This window comes from Carlito syrichta, unplaced genomic scaffold (genome assembly GCF_000164805.1).
Source record: "Carlito syrichta isolate Samal-C Ts95f unplaced genomic scaffold, Tarsius_syrichta-2.0.1 Scaffold303994, whole genome shotgun sequence".
In the NCBI taxonomy this organism is placed as follows: domain Eukaryota; kingdom Metazoa; phylum Chordata; class Mammalia; order Primates; family Tarsiidae; genus Carlito; species Carlito syrichta.
The window spans coordinates 63879-89858 of NW_007248090.1; the positions used below are offsets into that span (position 1 = coordinate 63879).

The 25980-nt window shown below is 35.3% G+C and overlaps 1 protein-coding gene across 1 annotated transcript in view; it reads left to right on the top strand.

Annotated features, from left to right (window-relative positions):
* The window catches only part of PTPN4 (protein tyrosine phosphatase, non-receptor type 4), a 126818-nt gene that overhangs the window by 61658 nt on the left and 39180 nt on the right, over positions 1-25980 (top strand). The window contains exons 10-13 of the mRNA XM_008059331.2: positions 4141-4229; positions 12684-12747; positions 16644-16816; positions 20820-20888. Of these exons, the coding sequence (XP_008057522.1) occupies positions 4141-4229; positions 12684-12747; positions 16644-16816; positions 20820-20888 (395 nt within the window). The remainder of the gene's footprint in view (positions 1-4140; positions 4230-12683; positions 12748-16643; positions 16817-20819; positions 20889-25980) is intronic.

Below are 25980 nucleotides of genomic sequence, written 5' to 3' on the forward strand. Positions count from 1 at the left end.
TTATTGTAGAGATGAGGTCTCGCTGCCCAGGCGGGTCTCGAACCCACGGGCTCAGGCAATCCACTCACCTCAACCTCCCAAAGGCGTGGGATTACAGGCTGAGCCACCGAGCCCGGCTGGTTTTTGCTCTCTTTTTATGCTAGCAGCCATTTATGCTCAATGCCTAGATCCATTAATTTATTGCAAGTTTCAAAATAGATATATCCTAATTATTTTTGTTTTTATTTATTTGCTGAAGTAAATTTATAAGGAGCTACTTCCTTTCTTTTAGTATTCAGTTACCATAATTTGTAACAGGAAAGGCACAGAAAATACTGCTTGATTCTTTCCTTTTATTTACCCAGTTCCTAAGCTCATAGATTAAACATTTCTGGTAGGCTGCAATATGTTATCATTATTTTCCTTATTAAAGCTAAAATTTGTCTCATCTCTGGTCACCTGGAGGTTCTTCTTTTGGCTCCTAAGTCCTTTTGACATGATCTTAATGGTCTTTGATGGATTACTGTCTACAATTTTAAGATGTTTGAGGCTCATTTGTCTGTTTTCTGCTATGGGCATGATGGAGTCAACCAGTTCTCTAAGAAGCCCCCTATTTTTTTAAATGGAAAATTATATTTTAAAATCTCAATCTGGATGTTAAGGATGCTTATTCCTACTAGGTTGGTCATTGTTTCTAGGCATTTTAAGTATATAAAGTGGGGCTCTATTTATATTTGTTTCTAGGTATCTACACTGAGACATACAGAATATTTTGTTCCTTAGAGGACTCAGGGTGTTCTATAATTCACATACCCTATAATTATTCATTTGCTTTATCCTACATGACACTAAAAATAGTAATTATAATTACCACATCAATTACTACTGAAACAATTAAAAATTTTAAAAATGTTTATCTCCCTTTTTATTTTTTTTGCAAATGCTCTGAATTTACATTGTCAAATCACATAGTCACTGCATATTATAAATTCTCCCCTTTAATTATCATTTAATCTTAGATCCAAAGGTAACTGTGTTTAAAACTCATCACAAATTTTTGTAATCTGAGATTATATCACACTTATTCTCTAGTAGTATGACTGGCTAAGTGTAAGCATAAAATTACCATCAGAAGTCAAATACTTATTTGAGATGTAGGCTCTGTGGAGGAATGTGAAATAGTATAATGGTTCGTTGATGTTCCAAGTATGACCCACAGACTGTTGTGATCTGTGAACTTTTTATAACTGGTTCATGATGAGATAAATGCAGAAATTAAATGTAAGCATTCAGCAACTTTTATAATAGCCTGGCATAAAGTATGTTAGTGTGCTTTGCAAAAGTTCAGTACCTGACAGATTAGAAATTTAAATAATTTTAAAAAACTGTTTTGGCTTTTTTTTTAACCACATATAGTTTTAAAGATGCTGTTATACATAACCCCAACCCTTGTCCTTACAGTAATTAAGTATTTCAGATAAGTGGTTTAAGAGACAGAGGCATATGAGAAAAAGATGTAGATATAGGTTAATGAAGTTTTTGCAGAGAAGATGGAAGGACTTTGGTTTAGTTTGATTTGATTTGGCAGACAGACATGAAGAAGACATGAGAGCAATATTAATAGTGACTCATGAGTACACAAAATACATCATGGAAATGGCCTATTAGAGTAGATTTTTACTTACTAGAGGAAGGAGATAAAATGTGGTGGGATGGTTGTTTATAAACAGGCCCTTCATGCTGAGCTAAACAGCTAAGATGTTTTCATACATACATTATAGAGAACCATTCCTTCCACAACTAAGTATAAAGTACTTTTTTATGCCTAAGAATCCAACAAATAGCTCTACTCTTGGTTATTTATACTCTAGTAAAGAAGAGGGTAAAAACAAAAACCATTAAACCATTGAATTTATGAATAAGGTTAAATAGTAATAAGTGATACATAGAAAAGCAAAGTAAAATATTTTACATGAATGTGCTCAAAGTAGTTTTCTAGACACTGGAATTAATAACATTCTTGTCCTTGAGGGCCAGAATGTTGGGTCTCTTGTCATGTCTTGCCCACCTCTAGCAATGCCTTTGGAGCTGCCACTTTAGCCTAGATATCTATAATTTAAGAACTTGAGTTTCTACATGCTTCTGAACTTGTTATTTTTTAAACATGTTTTTCTACAACATAGCATCCTGATTGATTTATCTCTTTGTTGAATTTTCTGCATCTCTTTAATGATATTAGTTTTCTTTAAATGTTCAGTGATTTTGGGTTTTGCACTTCCTTTTGTATTTGCTATTCCTGGTTCAGCTGGTTGTGCATACTATTTCTCTTTACTTTAGTCTGCCTTAGGTGATGGTTGAGGAGGAATGAAGTACGAAGCTAGGTACAGTGTGCATATACTGTGCCTTTTTCAGTTTGGGGTTCTCCATCCATCCCTTCTGAGAATTACTTACTTCTAATTCCCTATCCCTAGTGTTGACAATTGGTGTTATAAACAGGCTACGCACACTTTTATTTCCTACAGCTGAATCCAGTTGCAGTAGGGTTTGGAGATGGTTAGGAGCTAATTACTTTAGCTGCTCCCTACATGATCATCCTGACATATAATTTGAGAACACCATTTCTTTTTTTTTTGAGTTGGAGTCTCACTCTGTCACCCAGACTGGAGTGCAGTGGCCGCTCCCGGCCACCGCAGCCTCAACCTGCTGGGCTCCGGCGATCCTTCCGCCTCAGCCTTCCAAGTATCCGGAATTACAGGCATGCACTATCACGCCCAGCTGATTTTGTGATTTATTGTAGAGATGAGGTCTCGCTGCCCGGGCGGGTCTCGAACCTGCGGGCTCAGCAATCCACTCACCTCAGCCTCCCAAAGGCGCAGGATGACAGGCTGAGCCACCGAGCCCGGCCGAGAACCCCATTTCTTTTATACATTGTCTCTAAACTTGTACTTGAAGACTGTTTCTGTTTCTACCACCACATAGGGTGGCCTCTTTTGTCCATATCTTGCCCACTTTATGTCATTAATTCCTCAAAATGTCTGGTCCATCAATAACATATGCTCAAATGTTATAGATTTTTTTTAAGTATTACAGATTCTTTCTCTTTTCATATATCTTCTCTGATGCTTTATGTGATTGGGGACAGATGAAGTGATAGGAGAATATGTTTAGTATCTTATTTTTTAGGCTCATGATACTAGTGCTGGTTATTGCTAAACAAAAAAGAGCAACCAGGCAAATTAATATAGACTGTTCCATTTGACCAGTTATGTATTGTTCTACCTAACAAATTAGTTTAATAAGATTTTATTGATTAGAAGTTATTAAAACTACATTTTAAAAGATTTGTTCTAGGAAGACAATTATACAATCTTGTTTTTATTTTCACTAATAAATTCTGTCTTCTAATCAAATGAATGGTAGGAGGTAAAGACATGCTTGCTATATGAGGTTGCCTATAAAATGTTTGAAGTGAATAAGCAAAACTATTTCAAGATTGATTAGTATCTAAGCAAAATATTTTTATTCTACTCATTTCCTCACTAATGTAGCGTTTAGCTATTCAAATTGGGTTATTGAGAAAACTTTCATTCATTCTTCAACGCACAATTCAAATTTTCTTTTTTGAGATCTTCCAAACTCTCTAAGAATTGATCTTCACTGTGTACTCCCGTAACATTCTAATGTATTATGAAAGTCATAAGACTTCTCATTATATTGTAAACATTATCTTATTACAGGTTCCCCTTCACCAAACTCTGAGCTCCTCCATGTTTTACACATTTTTGCAGTACCAGCATCACATTTACTTAGTCATTGGATTTCAATCGTTTTAATAATGGAGGAGTGGATGCTAAGTCATCATTCTACAAATGGAGAATGCCTTTGATTTTTGGATTCTAACTTCCTGCTCCAAATAATCAGTTTCAGTCATAAATTATGGGAAATCTTAAGACCATTTTTACTTTAATGAATTTTAATAATGCAGCATTATTGGTTTGAAGTTTCTCCTTTATTTTTCACATAACAATTACCCAAATATTATATTATTTTGTGCCACCTTTGAAAATGTCATGTTTTGTTAAGAAAAAAACCAGCTAATTTTGTTCTTAAAATATATCTCTAACAAAGCCCATTACTTTAGATTTGTCTCGTTTTTTTTAGGATCAAAGTAACAATGAAATTACAATTGGAGTGATGTCAGGAGGAATTCTGATTTATAAGAACAGGGTGCGAATGAATACCTTTCCATGGTAAGAACTGGATACTTTCATTTTGCCCCTACATTATGAAATACAATAATTTATGTTAAAGAAAATGACTGTTGAACTATTTTATTGTCCAATTACTTGTGTGATATAACTTATGCTTTACTTACTTGGAACCTACCAGAATACCAAAATAATTTATTTTTAAATTACTTAAAAATTAATTATGAATTTTTCTCTTATAGAATTTTGAAATATGATCAGAACTTTCCATTCTACTTAACAAAGACCTTCCCTCAGGAAAAATTATTTTACAGCACCTTCCCAACATGTATTTTATCAGAGCCTAACTAACGGGGTTGGGGGGGGCAGTGGTGGAGGGAAGAAATAATACCCAATCCAGACCCCTCTTGTCTCACCTAAAGACTGAGACCTGAGAAGCACTGAAGTTCACAACCAAGAGACACAGACCACTAAATCATTAAGACCTAATCGTGGAATAAAAGAATGATTTCTCCTCATTCCACACCTACCATATCAACAGGGCTCCTATATAATAAATAACAGGGGTTCACAACTGAAATAACTAGAAGGCTCGACTATTTAGGAGTCTCTAGGGAAACTAAAAAACAATAGGGCTGACACAAACAAGAATACTAGAGGAAACCATAACCTCTAACACCTACAGTTTGTTTATAACACAGTAAAAATAGCCCTAAGCTTTACCAAGTAAACATAAAATTAAATTTCACACTAAAGGACTAGTTTCCCTAGTTTCTTTTACCCAGTATATCATATCCTGTGTTTAACAAAAAAAATTACAAGGCATGACAAAAGGCAAAAAACAGTTTGAAGAGAGGAAACAAGCATCAGAATGCAAATATATTGGAAGAGACTTTGGGAGTATTATACAAGAAATTTAAAATAACTCTAGTTGACCTGACACAGTGACTCATGCCTGTGATCTCAGCACTTTGGAGGGCCAAAGTGGAAGGAGTTTGAGACCAGCCTGAGCATCATAGTGAGACCCTGTCTCTATTAAAAGATCATAATAATAATAGATCATGTGACTCCACGTCCTAGACTCTACATCACCCCAGAGGAGCGATGTCCTCTCCTGCAGGCCACGGGTTCCTCTCTGGAGACCCCACCACCTGAATCCTGGGGTCAAGCCCGGGAGAAGAAACACACACTGTCGGTGGGGAACTCACTGAAATGTGGACATTTGACCCCCACAAGGATCCCTCCTGGCTGCAAGTGTGCCTTCCTGCCTTTCACACCTGTGCAGGTGTCAGTCCTTGAAACTGATACCATCCAGGTTCCCCAAGGAGATTAAGGTGAGGTCCCCAGGCCACCCAAAAAGCTGGGAATGGTGCACTGAGAATTCTCAAGAGAGGAGTGTGATCTTCAGATGTGCATTCCAGTGAGGAAAACTGAACCAAACAGAACCAAACTCCTTCTAATTATTGCAGTCATTATCATGTTCTGGCTCTAAGAAGACTCTCCAGGAGTGGGATATCAGTTGACAGGATGTGGAAGCTATGTAAATGTCCATCAAAAGATAAATGCATAAAGAAAAACAAAAAAGAGGAGAGAGGGGAACAGCAACAACAGGAAAAGCAACAGCAGCAACAACAAGAGAAGGAATGCCCTCCTCCATATATGTAATAATGTGACAAATACAATCTTCATCATATCAGTAATTACTTTAAATTTTACCTGCATTGAACTGTATGGCCTCTTCTGGAACCAGACAGTTTTCATGCACCTTGAACCCTAAGAGAGATTGGAGCAGTGTAAAGAAGAGATGGGATGACCCCCGTTGCCTGGCTTCCAGTACCTACGCCCCCCACTGTCACTGCCATGCTCAAGAGAAAGGCTGAAGGGCATGCTAAGGAGATAAAGCCAAGGTAAAGGTCAAACGACAGAGAAATGCTGCAAAGTGGTCTGCTAAACTGCTCCTCCACATCCAAAGGCCAAGCCCAGAAAGGCCCCTGCAAAGAAGGGAGAAAATACACCCGAGAGGGAAAAGAAAAATCTAATGCTGAATGACTGAGAATAACCTTGCAAAAAATGCAGAGGCCTAACCAAACAAAGCATAGAGAGCGGAAGGTGCTGGAGACAGGAGTGATAACTATGTACTTCTGGTGATTGTATAGTTTGAAATAATATTTTTTATCAAGCTTTATAAAAACAGAAGTTTGTTTTACTTTTCTTAAAGCTGTGCTGTTAGCTCACAGAGCACTTCATTGTTTTTTAGGGGAAGGGCCTTATGTCACTGATAGAACATCCCCAAAGGCTAGGTGTGTTGGCTTCTGCCTCTGATCCCAGCACTTTGGGAGGCTGAGACAAGAGGATCACTTGAACCCAGGAGTTCAAGACCACCCTAGGCTTAAGAAATAAGATAGACAAGTAGGACCTCATCAAACTAACGAGCTTCTGCAAAGCAAAAGAAACCATCAAGAAAGCAGAGAGACAGGCTACAGTATGGGAAAAAATATTTGCCAACTGTATATCTGACAAAGTCCTAACATCTAGGATCTACAGGGAACTCAAATGCGCCAAAAGGAAAAAACAGCCTCTTTAAAAAGTGGACAAAAAACATGAATAGACACTTCTCAGAAGAATATATACGGGCAGCCAACAGACACATGAAAAAGTGCTCAGCCTTACTCATCATCAGAGAAATGCAAATCAAAACCACATTCAGATACCACCTAACCCCAGTAAGAATGGCCATCATTAATAAAACAACAACAGATGCAGGCGAGGATGTGGAGAAAAAGGAACGCTTCTACACTGGTGGGAATGCAAACTAGTGCAGCCTCTTTGGAAGACAGTATGGTGATTTCTGAAAGAACTAGAAATTGACCTTCCATATGGCTCAGCAATTCCTCTATTGAGAATATACCCGGAGGAACTCAAATCATTCTACAAAAAAGATACTTGTACACGTATGTTTGTTGCAGCTCTATTCACAGTACCAACAACATGGAACAAACCATGTTGCCCATCTAAGCTGGACTGGATAAAGAAAATGTGGTACATATACACAATGGGCTATTATGCAGCCATAAAGAAGGACAAACATACGGACTTTGCAGCAACTTGGATGGATTTGGAGTCAATCATACTCAGTGATCCATCACAGAAATAAAGAACAGAGTACCATATGTTCTCACTCATAAGCGGACCTTGAACAATTATAATACTATAGGGAAGCGTTTGGCAGTAATGGGAAACTGTCAGGAGGGAGGGGTGGGATTGGCAGTTGAGAGAAACTGCTAGAGGGAGGGAGGGGAATACCTCATCAACAAGGGTACCTGCATAACCAATGTTTGTATACCTAACCCTAAATTGTACCCCACATCTTTATAATAAAAAAGATAATGATAATAAATAAAATAACTATAATTAATGTAGTAAGAAAAAAATGTATGAAAATACAAAACACAAGAACAGATGGGTAATGTAAATAGAGAGGTGAAAACTCTATGAAAGAATCAAAGAGGAATGCTAGAAACCAAAAACATTGCAACAACAATAAAGGGTACCTTTGATAGTCTTAACAGTAGATAATACAGGAGAAAGAATCAGTGAGCCTGAAGATATGTCAAGAGAAACTTCAAAAACTGAAAAACAGAAAAAAATGATAAAAACAATAAAAATTTAAGATATGTAGAGGGAATATCAGAAGGAGAATAAAGAAAGAAATGGGGCCAGGCGCAGTGGCTCACGTCTGTAATCCCAGTGCTTTGGAGGCCAAGGCAGGAAGACATCTTGACACAAGGAGTTTGAGACCAGTCTGTATAACACAGTGAGACCCTGTCTCTTCAGAAAATTTTGAAAAAAAAAAAGCCAGGCATGATGGGTGGCAATGCCGGTAGTCATAGCTACTTAGGAGGCTGAGGCAGGAGGATCCCTTGGACCCAAGAGTTTGAGGCTAAAATGAGCTATCGTTGCACACTGCACACCAGCCGGGACAACAGAGCAAGACCTCATCTCTTAAGGAAAGAAGAGAGAAATGAAGAGAAGAAATATTTGAATAAATAGTGACTGGTAGTTTTTCAAACTTTTATGACAGATCCAGAAAGTACAGAGAACACTCAGCAGGTTAAATACCAAAAACATTCACAGTTATACATATTACATTCACGTTGCAGATAATCAAAAAGAAAGATAAAATCTTGAAAAAAGCAAAAACTTTGAAAACACCTGTTACACAGATGTTGGACTTCTTTTCAGAAACCATGTAAGCAAGAAGAGGAGTGAAATATTTAAAAGCATTGAAAGAAAAAACCCACCAACCTGAAAGTCTATATCTAGCAAAGTTTTCCTTCAGAAGATTTTCACACCCAAGCAAAAATTGAGGGAATTTGTTTCCAATAGACCTGCCTTGTGAGAGATGTTAAAAGATGTTCTCCAGAGGAAAGGAAAATAATATAAAACAAATCTGGATCTACTTAAAAGCAGAGAAGAAGCTTCAAAATGGCTGACTAGAGTCTACCAGGATTTGGCTCCTCCACAAAGAAGAACTAAAAGAGCCAGTAGATAAACATATCAAATAGAATGCTTAAGAGAAAACACTGGAATTCAGCAGGGAAGTGACAAGAGAATCTCTGGAGCATAGAATGAGAGGGGAGCAAATAAGCCAACCCAGCCAAAATCAGCTGAGAGTCAGAAGAAATTGCCCATCATGGGGAAAAGGAAAATGAGAGATTTTCAGTAGTCCACATTTGTACCACAGACTAATGTGATTCTATCCATAAGACGTCCCCTGGCCCTAATGGGCCCTGAGACTACCATAGGGAACTACTGGCATCCACACCATAGCATTACTTCACATAAGGAGTTTGTACTGGCCCCCACATGTTCCCTAAGAGCCATTCAGCCTCACACAGTGCCATGTTGAGATCTCAGTACCCATCAAGATATGTCTTCCCCTGGAGCCCAACAAAGTCTGCATCTCCACTTCCTCACACCCCACTGACAGCCTCCCATGTCCACAAAGAATACTACAGGGTTGCAATGCTAACTGCACCCAGCAGTGTGGCCGAGCCCTCAGCACTCTAGCTCATGCAGTATCCTTCACCCTGGGAGAGAAGGTGCAGCACTCTAGGAAGGCTTTCCTGGAACAAAGGAGGATGAAGCTTGTGCTCACCAGAGCCTGAGAGGTGCCTGCCTGGGGTCACTCACACTGGCAACTCTGCGTTCTCCAGCAACAGGACCACCTTACACCTACTCACATTTTCAGTGAGTCTGAGGACTGGTCCACCTGAGCAGGCCTGGAGATCCTTTTCTCCTACCCCCAGCCACCAGTGATACCATCTGTGGCCTGAAGACAGGACTCTTCTGGATGCCAGTGCCTGTCACATTCAGGAGCTTAGAGATCAACCCATCCTACCCACAACGTCGGGACATTCACAAAGCAGTCAGGGGCCTGAGGACAGACATGCTCCACTTGCAGTCACCACCTCCATGTTCTGTTGATGGTCTGGCGATTGGCTGGCACTCTCTGCAGCCACTGGAGGCTTTTTAGGGGCTCGAGAATGGGCCCACTTTGTCTGCCCAGGGACCTATACTGAAACCAGGCAAGGACACGGCAACAACAACAAAAGACAGGTCAATATCCCTGATATGCGTAAATTTAAAAATCCTCAGCTAGCAAAGCAAATTCAACAGCACATCAAAAAGATAATATACCATGATCAATTGGAATTTATCCAAAAGATGCAAGGATGGTTCAACATACACAAATCAATAAATGTGATATATCACTTCAACAAAATGAAAGCAAATAGCCATATGATCATCTCAGTAGTCAAAGATTATTTGAGTAAATTCAGCATTCCTTCATGATAAAAACCCTTAACAAATTAGGTATAGGAGGAACAGACCTTAACACAATAAAGGCCATATATGACAAACCCACACTGAATATCATAGCAAGCAATGAAGATTGCCACATTGAATGATTCTTTCATAAAAAATTTCTCTGTAGGATGTGATGCCATTTGACAGAATTTTACCTGCAGTAGAACTTCTTTCCAAATTGGTGTCAATGCTCTTGACCCTGCTGCTTTATCAACTATGTAATAATTCTGTATTCCATGTTGTCACCCACTGTTAAGTCATAGGCAATCACTAATCACTTTCTCTATAGATTTACCCTATTCTTTATATTCCATTAAATGAGGTCATTTCCTGTGTGATCTTTTGTGATAGATTTCTCTCATTTAGTATAATATTTTTGAAGTTTATCCATGTTGTAGTATGTATCACTTTTGCATTCCCTTTTATTCCTGAAGAGTCTTCCATCCTTAGGTTAAACCACATACTATTTTTCGATTCGTTGGGTTTTTCCACCTTATGGCTACTAAGAATAGTAGCTGCTTATGAATATTTATGTACAAGATTTTGTGTAAGCATATGTTTTCATTTGTCTTGAGTATATATAGGAGTGGAATTACTAGGTCTGTTTTTTTATTTTTTGAGTCAGAGTTTAACTCTGTTGCCCAAACTGGAGTACACTGGCACAATCATGGCTCACCACAGCCACGGCCTTGCTCAGGTGATCCTTCTATCTCAGCTGTCTGAGTAGCTGAGACTACAGGTGTGCGCCACCACGCCTGGCTAATTTTTTTATTTTGTTGCCCAGGCTGGTCTTGAACTTGAGTGATTTTCCTGCCTCAGCCTCTCCCAAAGTGCTGAGATTAAAGTCTTGAGCCACCACACCCATTACATTTGCTAAACTTTTTTTTCAGACCTGGTTGCGTCATATTACATTTGTACCAGTAGTGTATGCGGGTTCAATTTTTACACTTTCTCACCTGCATTTTTTTAATTATAGCTATTCTGGTGAATATGAAGTAGTTGCTCATTATAGTTTGTATTTGCATTTGTCTGATGGCTAATGATGTTGAGCATCTTTCCATGTGCTTATTAGTCTTTCATCTATCGTTTTTTGAATTATTCAAACTGGACTTTAAAAGCCAATCTAAATCAGGTAAGTGGCATATGCCTGTATTCCCAGCTATGTCAGGACACTGAGTCAGGAAGATCACTTGAGCCCAGGAGTTCAAGACCAACCTTGACAACATAGCAAGAGCATGTCTTTTTTTAAAAAATCAACCTGTATACTGTTTATAAGAGATATACCTAAAATTAGCCGGGCTCGGTGGCTCAGCCTGTAACTCCAGCACTTTGGGAGGCCGAGGCGAGTGGGTTGCCTGAGCCTGTGGGTTCAAGACCAGCCTAGGCAACTTGGCGAGACCTCCTCTCTACAATAAATCAAAAGTTAGCTGGGGGCGGTAGCGCGCGCTTGTAGTTCCAGCTAACTGGAAGGCTGAGGCGGGGATCACCTGAGCCAAGCAGGTCAACGTTGGGGTGGCCAGTGAGCATGCCACTGTACTACAGCCTGGGCAACGGAGTGAGACTCCAACTCAAAAAAAATGGAGTTTTTTGTTGTTTTTATTTGTTGTTTATATGATAATTGATGAAAATTAATGTTATAACTTCTAAATATATATGTTGTCTTCATGGATTTTTTTAAATTGAGGCATCTGTCTCTTTTTTTCCATAAGTATAGTCCATATTTTACTAAGTCTTTTTTTGCCGGAAATAATGCCCTCTGTCTATGATAGAATTTTTCCATATTCTTATTTCCCTTCCCAGTGAAAGCTCAGGACCTGAAAGGAGCATAAAGTTTTCCAAACCAGAAACGTCAGCATATTTCTTTTTCTCCACTCTAAACATGCATACTTGAAGTTGACTCATGCATTTGCCTCCTCAAGTGATTGAGGTGTGAGAAATTTATTCTTTGGGAATGCTGAGAGCTTCTTGGATGAATAGGACCATGAGTCCTGAAGATCCAAACAGAATTGCCATGAAAACACTTACTCAGAAAATTGGGACAAGATTCCAAAGCAAGTTTGGTCTTATTACACTTAGGTCTTATGGTTACAATGAGACAATTTGTACAATTGGCTCATATTGATTATACTAGTGAGGCTTTGAGAACTTTTATTGTCTTATATGGGTTTCATATAAGAAGAAAGGCAATATTGAACATAAAATTTTTAAATGGTATCCTTTTTAAAATTAAATAAAAATGTTTTTTGGGTCTTGCATAAAACTATGAAATTTTAGCATTTCTTTCAAGTATTGCTTATGGTTTTAGAGACTAAACAATTATGTTAATAATATTTTGTGAAATTTTAATTTGTAACTTTTTAAAGTATTTCTGGATATACAAAGTTTGGAAATGTATAATTCACAGTAGATAGTCTGACAAAATCTTCCTCAGTTGAACACAGATTCTAATTATTTTTACATGAAACATCAAAAACTTATGATTCTTTATGTACTGTGTGTATGTATAGATGATAAATGTTTCAATATTAGTAAATATAAATTTAAAAGATTATTTTTGTATTTTTTATTAATGTGTTAATTTTTATGTTTATCCAATACTACTCCAGTTTATTCTCTTTTGTTCAGGTTGAAGATTGTAAAAATTTCTTTTAAGTGCAAACAGTTTTTTATTCAACTCAGAAAAGAATTGGTAAGTTCTGATCTAATTATTCATATGATTAAGAAATTCCTATTCATTCATGACAAAACTTTTCTTTGACTACAAGTGAAAGTGCAATTAATTCTGTTGATAACTGTCTGCTGAGGTCATGAATTCACTTTTTTATAGCAAAATATATCTATTTCTCCAGTGTGTTAAAGTTCTTCCAGACATCCCTTCTGCTGCCTCTTGAACTTGGAAACTTTTTTCACACATGATGTTCATTAACAATCCTCAGGGTAGACAGTAACTGAGCATGGAGGATAGTAACTGAGCATATTATATATCCTTTTTTTCTTTTTTCTAATAAATCTACAGTACTTCCTTTCATATGTAAACTCATTTAATTTTATGAGAGTTGAATGTTTGTTTAGTTCCTAGTTCATGAACTTACAGCAAATTTCCTCCCTGTGTTGGAGTGGTAATTGCTTTTCATATATATTAAGGGTGACAAATTGAGTTATCATGGAAACAGTTTCATTTTGCAAATGATTTTATCTATTTCATCAGGTTAAACTAGGCTTTTTATTAGATTTGTATTATTTTTTAGAAATCTTATAAATCTTGACAAATTAATGCAGATTTTGAGACTGTTCTGTGTGTGTATATATGTGTAAAATGTACTTGAAACCAGAAAAATGTCTTTGGATCAGATGCATTTTATCACAGGATATTGATCTACTAAGTGACTATAACCTATAGTTTCTTATTTATGTTCACAAAATATGGAGGATTTTTTAAGATAATTTTTATTGAGGTATAAAACATAATACGAAACGGAATAGATATTTTAAGTATATAACTTGATAAAGTAAACATACTCATATTAGCATCTCCTAGATTAATATATAGAACATTACCACCACCTCAGTAGCTAACAATATTGCTGTTGGATCTAATGCCCACTTCTCCAAAGGGAAACATTACTCCATTATGTATGACCAAAGGGAAACATTACTCCAAAGGGAAACATTACTCCATTATGTATGACCATGGATTCTTTTGCTTCTCTTTGAACTTTAAAAAGTGAAATAAAACAGTTTGTTTTCTTTACTGTCTGTCTTCTGTCCCTTAGCATTTTTTATGGGATTCATGTTACTGCACGTAGCATCAGTTCCATTTATTTACGATATTCCACTGAATAAATATATACTATAAATTAGTTACTCATTTTTCTATTAGTAGACAGTTTGGGAATTTCCAGATTGTGGATATTATGACTAATGCAGCTAATGAACATTGTTGTACATGTTTCAATAAATTTTTAGATGATTAAAATATAAAAATCTTGTTATCTGGAAACTAAAGAACAGGAAAATAAGTCACATAAAGTAATTGTAGGTGGCACTGTAAGAGTCAGCCTTTCTAAACTGCCTCCCATTATAGTATTAGTGTTGTTAACGATAATATTTATTTTATCTAACAGTTATTGAGAGCTTACTGTATGCCTGGTAATAGACCAACCATTTTCATGTCATTTAACCCTCGTAGTCATTTTCTAGGGTAGTGTACTAGTTAAGAATGTGTTTATCCACAAGTAATAACAGCAAAAAGTTAACTAACAATTGATTAAAGACAGCATACAGAGATGTTTTTGTGGTTCATAAATATGATGATTAGGTTTTCAAGCTATTTTGTGAGATACACCTCCCTCAGGCCGTGTTGAGACATCAGCACATGTCCCAACCTATCAGATGTGAGGGGAAGAAAATGTCAATGTACAGGCATACTCTACAGAAGATTGTCTTGTTAGTGTTTTCTCTCTAAAACATCTCTTTGTTTTAAAGTACCCAAACTTCATACAATGTACTTATCTGAAACTGAAAAAAATGTGTTTCATTCCAAATATAATTGGTAGAATGTTAAAATGACATATAGACTCTTTAAAGTTATACCCGATATCAAAAAAGAGGGAATATACATGCATCTTAGATCTTGTTGATACTGAGAAGCATTATTGCTTCATAGTGACTGTGAGATATTTTCTGTTACTTTGCATGTTTATGGTTTATGGTACAACATGTAAACTGCATATGTTAGTGCAAATAACACAACTGCTAACCATAATTAAGATTTAATTTTCTAATAATCAAGAAGTGATGTTTTAAGAATATTACTTTCTGACATGAGAGTTTATTACTTTATACATTGACATTTTACTGTGGTTTATTCATGGAAAATATCTTCATGACCTTTGATGGGCAAATATTTCTTTAACAGGACAAAGAAACCTTTTTAACTTTCAAAGAAAAGATTGATTATTTAAATCAATCTAAAATTTGCTTGACTCGAGCTTAAATTAATAATTCAGTTCATGAATAGTGAAACAGTCATCCTGGGCAGCATAGTGAGACCTTGCCTCTACCAAAAAAAAAATGTTTTTAAATTAGCTGAGTGTGGTGGCATGTGCCTGTAGTCCCAGCTACTTAGGGGATCACCTGAGCCCAGGAGGTTGGGGCTGTGGTAAACCATGATTATGCCACTGCACTCTAGCCTGGGTGACAGAATCAGCCCCCAATGCAAAAACTTAAAATGGCAACAGTGAAATAGCAAGAACATGTATGTAATACATACACACACATTCAAGTCCTTGGTTTTGTATTAAACCCAATAGAAATATAAGCTAGTGACTTCAACAGACAGTTCACAAATAAAGTTATCAACATAACTGTTAACATGAAGACATTTTGAACTTCATCTGTTATCAGGGAGTTCAAATTATAACCAACATGTGCCATATCTACATACCCACCGCAACAATAAAGTGAGAGAAGACTAATAAATGATTAGTGAGTATGTGGAGCATAGACTACTGGTGGGAGGAAGTGTATATTGACCTAACTATTTTGGAAGACCTTTGGGGATTATCTGCTAAAGCTTAACATATATACATCCTACGACCCAGCAACAAAATGTGTATGCATGTACACCAGACAGCCTGCAGGAACATGCATGGCTACTTTATTCTTATATCCCCAAACTAGAAACATCAAACATCTGTAAACAGTAAAGTAGATAGACTGTGGAATATTCATTAGAATAGAATACAATGAGCATGAGTGAATAACTGTTTCACAACTATATGGATATATATCCAAAAAATAACATTGAATCAAAAAAGCCAGACCTAAAGACACATCTGTTTGATTCCCTGTATATACAGTAAATTTCAGAACAAGCATGACTAATCTATGGAGATAAAGCCAGAAAAGTGATTACCTTTTGGAAGGTAATGTGGTAGAAAGAAGAGACAAAGGATACCTCTGAAATGGTAGTCATGATCCATTTTCTTGGTCTGGTGGAGGTTAAATGGTTGCATAAAATCAGAGCTGTACTGTATGGGGTGTGAACTTTGCTATATATGGATTACTTCAATTAAATTATTTAGTAATTTGTTCCAAAGTTGTCAAGAAAATTAAAGAAATGAGTCTATTCTAGTGCTAATTATATAAAATTCTGAATTGTATAATAGTGCCAAGAGCTGCTGAATGTTCTTATTTATTTACAGTCTGGACATATTCATAAAATTTTGATACTGTTAAAAGTTGTGATGATATGTCATAATGTTTAATTTGTGAGCTGAATTATATTTTGAAGCAGAATCTTAACTAATAAGTGTTAAAAATAGATGTGTATCAAAATTTTAAACTTATTTCTAACTGTAATCCAAAGTAAAAGTTCCTAAGAGTTGTAATGTTACTGAACAAGAACCATATTTTCTAAACCTTTTAATATATTTTACTGCCTTTTTATTGTATAAGCAAAAAAATTATTAGAGCGATACATGTTTGCAATACTAGAATAATTTATCTGTCAAAAATAAATTAAATGGAGCATTAGATCCTGACGTTTTCCTGGTATTCTCTGCATTTTGTCATTTATTACAGCATGAATCTAGAGAAACATTATTGGGATTTAATATGGTGAATTACAGAGCATGTAAAAATTTGTGGAAAGCGTGTGTAGAACATCACACATTCTTCCGTTTGGACAGACCACTTCCACCTCAAAAGAATTTTTTTGCACATTATTTTACATTAGGTTCAAAATTCCGGTACTGGTAAGTATTGTTTCTGTATTAAGGCTTTACTGGATTTTTTCCCTTTCTTTAAAATAAAGGTCTCATTTATGGAATTATAGAATCTTTGTTATACTGAGTCAAAATCCCCATGGAGTTCAACTTCTATGTCTATACTAGCAAAAAGTTCTATAGGTTCTTGTGCTGTACAAAGGGGGACCCAAAAAAAATGGAATTGTTTTTGGAGGGCAGCCCCCTTGCAATAAGGCTTCTTCCACTAGGTGAGTGAAACCCATCAGCAGCAGTTTACCAGCTAGCGTTGTTGTGAGGGGCTGCATTCAACTTGTGATTTTTTTTTTGAGGTTCCATGCCTTTGCCTCTTTCATGGTGCATGATTTACAAGCACACCTGCCCACACCGGGCTGAGTGTTCAGCAGTTTTTGAACCAAAAAAACCCATGACTCCTGGACCCCACCTGCCCTATTCACCCAATCTCGCCCCAAGCTGCTTTTTTTTTTTGTTTCCTCGGATGAAAAAAATCCTCAAAGGAAAATGTTTTGACAATGTGGAAGAGATGGAACAAAAAATGACAGAAGCACTAAAAGGCCTCAAAATTGACAAAACTGTTTTGAGCAGTGGAAAAGGCATCTCTACAGGTATCTTGCGCCAAACTGAGTACTTTTTGAAAGTGACTGAAGTTTAAACATGTAAGAATAAACACATGAGGGATCCCCCCTCATTGAGAAACTTGTTTGATTAACTGTGTTCTAGGTCATTATTTTCTGAAGTAATTTAACCACATTTACTAATTTATGATGAAGACAGATGTTTTTATTTCTATTGTATATTAAATATTTACATGAAAACTTTTTTTTGGTCTAACACATTTATTTTATTTGTAAAAACCAAGATATCTTCCACATGAATATATGATTGCTTTAGTTTTAAATGTATGATTTAGCATATTTTTGAGTTTTCAAGACCTTTATTGTAAAGAGTTCAAAATGACTATTTGGCAAAATCAGACTTAGTCATTGAACCCAGGTTCCTTTTTCTAAAATGGTCTTATTCTTGATAGTTTTTATTTATTCCTGAAGGCATCAGTCTTTGAATAATAACTAAATTGGAAGGCACTTTGTTTAGTTTTACCTCTGTAATTCTTAAAAGGCTCATGCAAGCTAGTTTTTACATGGAATCCAGTAAGAATCATATAAGTAGGAAAACTTATTATTTTTTAAGACTGGGTACTGTGGCTCACACCTATAATTCCCGTACATTGGGAGGCTGGGCTGAGGTGGGAGGATTGCTTGAGCCCAGGAGTTTGAGACCAGCCTGGGCAACATAGCAAGACCTTATCTCTACAAAAAAATCAAAAACTTAGCCAAAGTGTGATGAGATGCACCTGTAGTCCCAGCTACTCAGGAAACTGAACCTGGGAGTTGAAGGCTACAGTGGGCCAGGATCATGCCACTGCACTCCAGCCTGGGTGATAGCATGAGACCATGACTCAAAAAAAAAAAATTGTCTTTTAGTAAAACAAATCTTACTCATTCTTATTTGTTTCTGCTTCACAAAATAAGATATTTCATCTTCAATAAATAAAATCCTTGACCATTATGTATTAGATTAATTCATGTTACATGTTACATGATCACAAGTAAAATGTTTAGATGTGTCTCAAAAAATAAGTCTAAACATTTATAAAGGCCTAATTTGTCATCTCAGTAAAAGTAACAGTGTAAAGATTAGCGCAGGATGTATCATTAAAAATACATGCCCCCAACCCCAAGAAAAATGAGTAAAAGTAGCTCAAAAGTTTAGTAGCAACAATTAGATAGAACTTGGAAATTTTAACCATGAAAAGAACACAGCTGATAATCCTAAGTGGTTTGATGCCACATTTAAATCCCTTTTACTTTCCTAAAAGCAATGTTGAGAAAAGTAAGGGGACAGTGCTTGTAAATTTTGAAGGTAAATAGACTGAGAGAGAATCAGATCAGTGATGAAATTCAAGGAAAAAGCAAAAAACTTTATCTACTGTTACTAAACCTCAGCAGGTAAGGAAAAAATCTCTTAGTCTTTATATAAAATGAGAATAGTACAAACCCTAAGGGTATTTACTCAGGGAATTTAATTCCTCAGTGACCTCCAGGGTAATTTTACAAAGACTGCCCTTACCCTCTGCTAGAACTCATTCTTCTCTCCTCTGTCCTTGCAAATATAACATATAAGCACACACCATTTCACTTAGGTGCCAAAGAAATAAATAGGAGGCAGTAAGCAGCCATTAGCTATAATTCAAACGGGTCTCAAGTAAGATGAGAAAAAAATTAAGGAAGTTATCTAAACTCTACCACAGCAAACAAAATCTAGACATGATGACTACAAATATAAATGACAGTTGAAGAAACCAGTTTGGGAGAAAAACTGACACTGAAACAAGGAAATTTCTGCCATAGATATTAATAAAAGCAAACTCAGGAACAGTCTGATTAAAAAAAAAAATTGGTGGGGGAAGGGAGCAACACCTGCCATTCAAGCTATTGCTGCCCTTGGGAAAAGATAGGCCTAGTATTGGCAGATTTTACATGTTTTTCAACAGAAGATTATGAACTTAAATAAATCTATACGTTTAAAAGTTGAATAAAATAATATTTTAACAGCTTTATTGAAGGAAATTGGCATATAATAAACTACTATAATCAAAGTGTAAAATTTGATGTTTGGAAATACATATATCCACGAATTCATCACTGTAATAAAGATAGTAAGCGTATTTAACCCGAAAGCTCTCTCGTGCCCATCTGTAGCCCATGTCTCCCTCCCTTCATCCTCAAGTAACCACTGGTCTGCTTTTTTCTCTGTAGACTGGTTTGCATTTTCTAGGGTTTTGTATAAATTGAAACATATACGAAGTGTTCTTTCTGGTGTAGCTGCTTTTACTCATAATTATTTTGAGATTTATCCATGTTGTCTTTATTGACTATTTCTTTTTATTTTAGAGTAATATTCCATTGTATGATATACCATAATTTATCTATTTACTTGATGGCCATCAAGCAGGTTTTCTCACTTGAGTTCTTTCTGAGTTTGGACTGTTTCAAATAAAACTGCTATGAATATGTGTGTGAAAGTCTTTGGATGGATGTTTGCTTTAATTTTTCTTGGGTAAATACTGAGGAGTATAATGACCAGATCATATGATAAATGTATGTTTAACATTGTGAGAAACTGCCAATTGTTTTTTCAAAATTGGTGTTGCTCCCTTCCCCCAACAATTTTTTTTTTTAATCAGCCTGTTCCTGAGTTTGCTTTTATGTGGTGGAGTTTCAGCTCCACCACATCCTCGTCAATGCTTGCTATTATCTTGAGATTACTTGCTAGTGTCCTCTGAAGAGCACAAGTTTTAAATTTTAATAAAGTTCCCTTCCTTTTTTTTATCGTATTTAAGAAATCTTTGCCCACAAGGTCACAAAGATTTATCTTTTTGTTAGGAGTTCTGTAGTTTTAACGTTTACATTTAAGTCTGTGATTCAGCCGGGTATGATGGCTCACGCCTGTAATCCCAGCACTTTGGGAGGCTGAGGTGAGAGTATTACCTGAGCCCACGGGTTTGAGACCAACCTGAGCAACTTGGTGAGACCTCATCTCTACAATAAACCCCCCCTCCAAAAAAGTAGCTGGGCACGGTGGTGCATGCCTGTAGATCCAGTTACTTGGAAGGCTGAGGTGGAAGGATCACCTGAGCCCAGCAGGTCAAGGTTGTGGTGGCTATGAGCATGCCACTGCACTCCAGCCTGGGTGTCAGAGTCTGAGACTCCAACTCAAAAAAAAAAAAAAGAAGTGTCTTTGTTCATTAATGGAAGAACTGCAGTTAAGCCTTATTTGTACAGGTAGAACTAGAATGTAGTTCAGTCTTTCCTTCTTATTCCCTGCTTTTCTCTACTAGAAATGGCTCTTTTGAAATTGTAAAATGTTGTGTGTTGTCATTTTATCTTGTAGTTCTCCTTACAATGTTCTTGTTGTGCATATTTATGTATTTCAGTGGGAGAACTGAAGTCCAGTCAGTTCAGTATGGCAAAGAAAAGGCAAATAAAGACAGGGTATTTGCAAGGTAAGCCAATTCTGTTTTATTGTCTGAATTTTTTTAAGATGAATTAAGTTTATTAAAAACTTTTTCTAAATATGATTACAGAATTGTCACATGATCATTAACTAAACAATAAATCATATTAAGGGAATGATAAACTCGTTTGTCTAATTTACTGATTTTTTTGTATGAACATTAATAATGTGCCGAGCACTGTAGCTCTGAATAGGAGGAATCAAGTATCATTAATATAATATTTTGTTGGGTGGTGCTCTCCTTTTTTAAGAAATAGTTTGGAGTAATATAATGACTTATTTCATGTTTTCAAGCCCATTTCCATATTTAAATCATATTGTTAAAAGATAAGTAGAAATTGCCTCTTTTTTTTGGAATATAAGTGGTAGCTCATTATATTTAAAACCTTGAGGAACATAAAGAAGAATTGTCATCCCAAGACAACAACTAACTTAAAATGTTTTGGTATGTGTCCTTCAAGATTTTTTCATGCACTTACTTTCAGAGATACATTTATGTATGTATATATTTGTTTCATAATTATTTCATACTTTTTGTTGTTTGATTTTATCACTTAACATATCATGCACATTTTCTTTGATATTGAAAAATCTAGTCATTTATGATGGTGAAATCTGTAACCTGGCAAATACTTCTATTGTATACTATAAACTTCACTCAATGATTCCCTCCTTTACATTCCCACCTCCAGGGACGAAGTTGTTGCAAAACCTGTCTGAGATAGTCACAGTAATATGTCCTGAACACCTATCAATCATTTCTTAATAAGTGTTCATGTTTTAATATTTTGATTATATAAAAAATAAATAATAATATGAACTTCTTGGAGTAAGGTCATTTGAAGCAAAAATTACTGAAACTTTTAAAATATGTTTGAATAAGATTTATTTGCGCTTTTACCTTCATTCCGGGGTTGTTTCATCCTGATTTGTACAATAGGAAAACAGTCATTTATACAGACTCAAGCAATCCACTCGCCTGGGCCTTCCAAAGTGCTGGGATTACAGGCTGAGCTCATTTACCATAATACTTTAAGAAAGGGATTGGCAGTAGCAGGATACTGCTGGGGGGGCGGGGGGGATGGGGGAGGAGACAACATCAATAAAGGTGCCTTATCCTAAACCAAACAAAGTAAGGGACCAAAGGAAGGCCCAGACTTTACCTGTACAATGACCTTGTGTATCCCTAATCCTGAATTGTACCCCACATCTTTAAAATCAATAAACAAAAATAAAACACAGCTGTTTTATGAAGTGGTACAAGTTAAAAAAAAGAAAACAATAGATAAAAATGCCTTGATGTGGGAAGGATTCAGCTTGTCAGGGCTGTAGCCTTTCGCTGTGTTAGATGCATAACGATGTTATCTGCAGTAAAATGTTACTATGACATTGTTTTCCTTGCAGTTGCTCTTGAGAAAGAAATAATTTATTTCCTGTCAACTTCATTGTTTTAATTTAGAATGTATTTGTTTTAATTCTCAGTACTATAACTTGTAACACTCATTTTCTGATTTTTTAAAATCAAGATGTTCTTCTGATTCTTAGTGTTATAAAACTATAACAATATACTTGCACCTTTTTTATTTCTTTCCTAAGAATAAACTTACCTTTTTTTCTAGATATTTATAAAAAATATAGAACATGTGATATGACTAGCTTTATGTACTATAATGTCCAAATATGAGTACCAAATCATAGGTGTATTTATATATTAAGGTTACTATCACATGTAAATCATTTCTTTATATGTGTTAATATTTTAATATTTCAATCATATGAGACTTTAGAAATATGCAGTTATACCTGCATTTTAGTTGTTCATTTTGTATATTATTAAAACATAAAGTTCTTTAATAGATTATTTTATAAAACAAATATGCATTGTTCAATAAATAGTTAAATTCCAATATGATAAGCCTTAGGTAACTCTCCTGTTCCTTTTGTTATGCTGGAATTGTATGGATCCTCTCTGAAATAAGTTATCAGCTGGGACAAGGTTTTAATAACACAGAACTTATTAAAATGTGTTTTGTTTTTTGAGTCGTGGTCTCACTCTGTTACCTCTGCTGGAGTGCAGTGGCATGATCACAGCTCACCGCAACCTCCAACTCCTGGGCTCAAGTGATCCTTCCACCTCAACCTCCCAAGTATCTGGGACTACAAGTGCACGCCAACATGCCCAGCTAATTTATTTATTTATTTATTTTGTAGAAATTAGGTATCGCTGTGGTACCCAGGCTAACCTCAAACTCCTGGACTCAAGCAGTCTTCTTGTCTCAGCCTCCCAGTGTGCTGAGATTACAGGTGTGAGCCACCATGCCTGGCCAGTACTGGATCTTTTATTGATCACTCTTTCTCCAAAGACTAAGTTTTTCTGGGATTGTTTATCTAATATGCCCGAATCTTATTGTAGTGACTTGATGCATAGCTATTAAAGTTCTCTAATGGTTTTAGCAATTACTAAGTTATTTTGTTAAAGTACTAGAGAATTCTAGAGTTCTTGTCTTTCCTGGGATTTTAGCTGACAATATGAATGGATACTAAGGATTTCTCCTTAAACTTTTCATATGATAAGACTTTTAGCAATAATTAAATAAGTTATTTTTTCTCATATATCAGCTCTTCAGATTGCTTTCATACTTTTTCAGTTGTCATATCATAATATCTAAGAAGATAGAAAAACAATGTTCTCATACAACAGAAAAATAAGGTGCCATGGTCAGAAAATAAACTTACCACATTGCAAACACAGTGATGCAGTGTGGTATTTTTTTCTCTGAAATTTCCACACTTAACAGGAAACATAGACAGCAAGCTTGAGTGGGTGGGTCTCTGAGGTTAAAACTGTTAATAAAATTAAACACCTGAAGTTTAGTTTTAAATTCAAAGTGTCTCCAACCATGTATATTCCATTAACAGCAGTAAAGTGTTCTGATGCTTCAGGTGAGTGTACTGAAATTTTTCTTCCTTCAAATGACTTTTTTCCTCTCTTGGAAAATGAAAGTAGTTGATCTCTTGACTATAGTTAGTGACTCTCATACAGCATACATTAAGCAGTCTAATATGTGAGGGAAAAAATAGTTTATTAACAACAAGAATTAGCATTAGTAGAAGAGCCAGAAGATGATAAGTTAATCTTTAATTTGAAAGTCAGATGCATGAGATAATATGCTTTATTTTCATACTGTTGTGACTGTTATAAAAATTTGCACTGTATTATGAAGTGGTTGAACTAAATGATGTCCTGAATTGTCTTGAGGTAAAAATCCTATAATGTAAAATCATGATAATGAGAAATGTTCATGCTTAAATAACATTGAATTCACTTATAGAAAATGAAATCTGAGTCATTGTCTTTTAACCAATAATATTACATAATCTTTAGAAAATGCCTATTTTTATATTAAAATGTCATTAGACCAATCTAAAAAACGTTTGACTATGAATTCCTAAAATGATAGGACACTCATGTGGTTTGGATTCATAAGTAACTTAAGTTTTTCATGGTTTAGTAAAATTAATGAGCTAAAATGTTGCACTGAAAATTTAGATGTAAAATTTAGGTGGTAGGAAGATATCTAAGGATTACTTGTACTAGCAAGTTTTTATAGTTAGATATAGAAACTTGAGAGATTTGTCTACTGGGAAGCTAGAACTAGGATTCAGGGTACCCACTCATCATTATTTTAATTCTTCCTACTGTGCACATAATAATGGTTTATCAGGTACTCTTTGGTCTATGCTACCATGCTCTTAGTCCAGTTTTTTTTTTCTACGTGTTTAATATATTGGAAAAGAAATTCTAAGCTGACAGTGCAACTACAAACTTAATGACATTAGAATCTTGGCACATAATGATCTTATTAAGTTTTAATGTAATTGAATGACTTACCATTATTACATTTGCTTTGTGCCTTGCTTGGTAATTTTTATTTTTAGCCACACAAAAGTGTACATAGTACATAATGAGAGGGAGAAAAATAGCTATAAGCTAAGAAGTAAATGCAGTACTAAGTGCAATTTTTTTTATTATTGGAAAATCTGAATATAAGTCCAAATTTACATAATGAAGACCTATGAATCCTATCAATCCTAACCAAAAATAGTCTTCATTTTTTTTATTTTACACAAATAGGTACTTCTACGTACATTGGATTTTGTAGTAAGATATATTTGTTTTAACTGTGCTGTAATAAAAAATAATTTTATATACTTCAGTGAATTTATTACTGAAATAGGTAGCTTAAATCATTTATTAGCCTCCATCTTAACTCTACTTTTCGAAAAGCTAGTCACTTAAATAGATGTCATATATTTTCAATTAATTTTAGCCAGTATCTGAATTTGCATATCAAAAGACTTCATGCTAACATTTCTAAGACTCTAAGGGTTTATGAACTCTGCATAGTTTAAAATATTTTATCTGAATAAATCAATATCAGGATATTTTTCTTAAAAGATCACTTAGTTCTCTTCTTTATCACTATGGCAACTGACAATATATAGATAGATAATAAAAGATATCCTTATAGTCCCTACCTCAAGACAGAATTGCTAACCTTCCAAAATGTTTTTGTAAAAAGAGAAAAAAATCTACTAGCCTATTTTATGTAAACTAAAAATTATAAATAACATATACTATGCATGATTATCTTTTTTGTTCGGTCTTCATTGTGGCAAAGAATTGAGAATCTGGATGCATTCAGGAGATAATGTGCTAGGAATTGTTTAATACATCCAAAAATAAACTAGAGTTCATATTACTTTGGAATAGAAATGGGCAGTATCCCTGATATTGATAATATTCTTGTGAAAACAGAGCAGACTACTTTTTTCTTCTCTCTTATTTCTTATTTCTTCTCTCTCTTTCTTACCTATTCTGTATCCAGCTCTTCCTAGCCTTTATTGTTCATATAAAGAAAATGTACTTTCTTAGGAAATTATCTGATAAATAGCCTCTAAATGCATTAATTTCTTATAATTAAACTATTTTATGTTGACTCATCTAGAATATGATCTATTAAAACAAATTTTAGGACTGATTCATAGCTTGGGTATAAAAATAAAACTCTACATAGTAT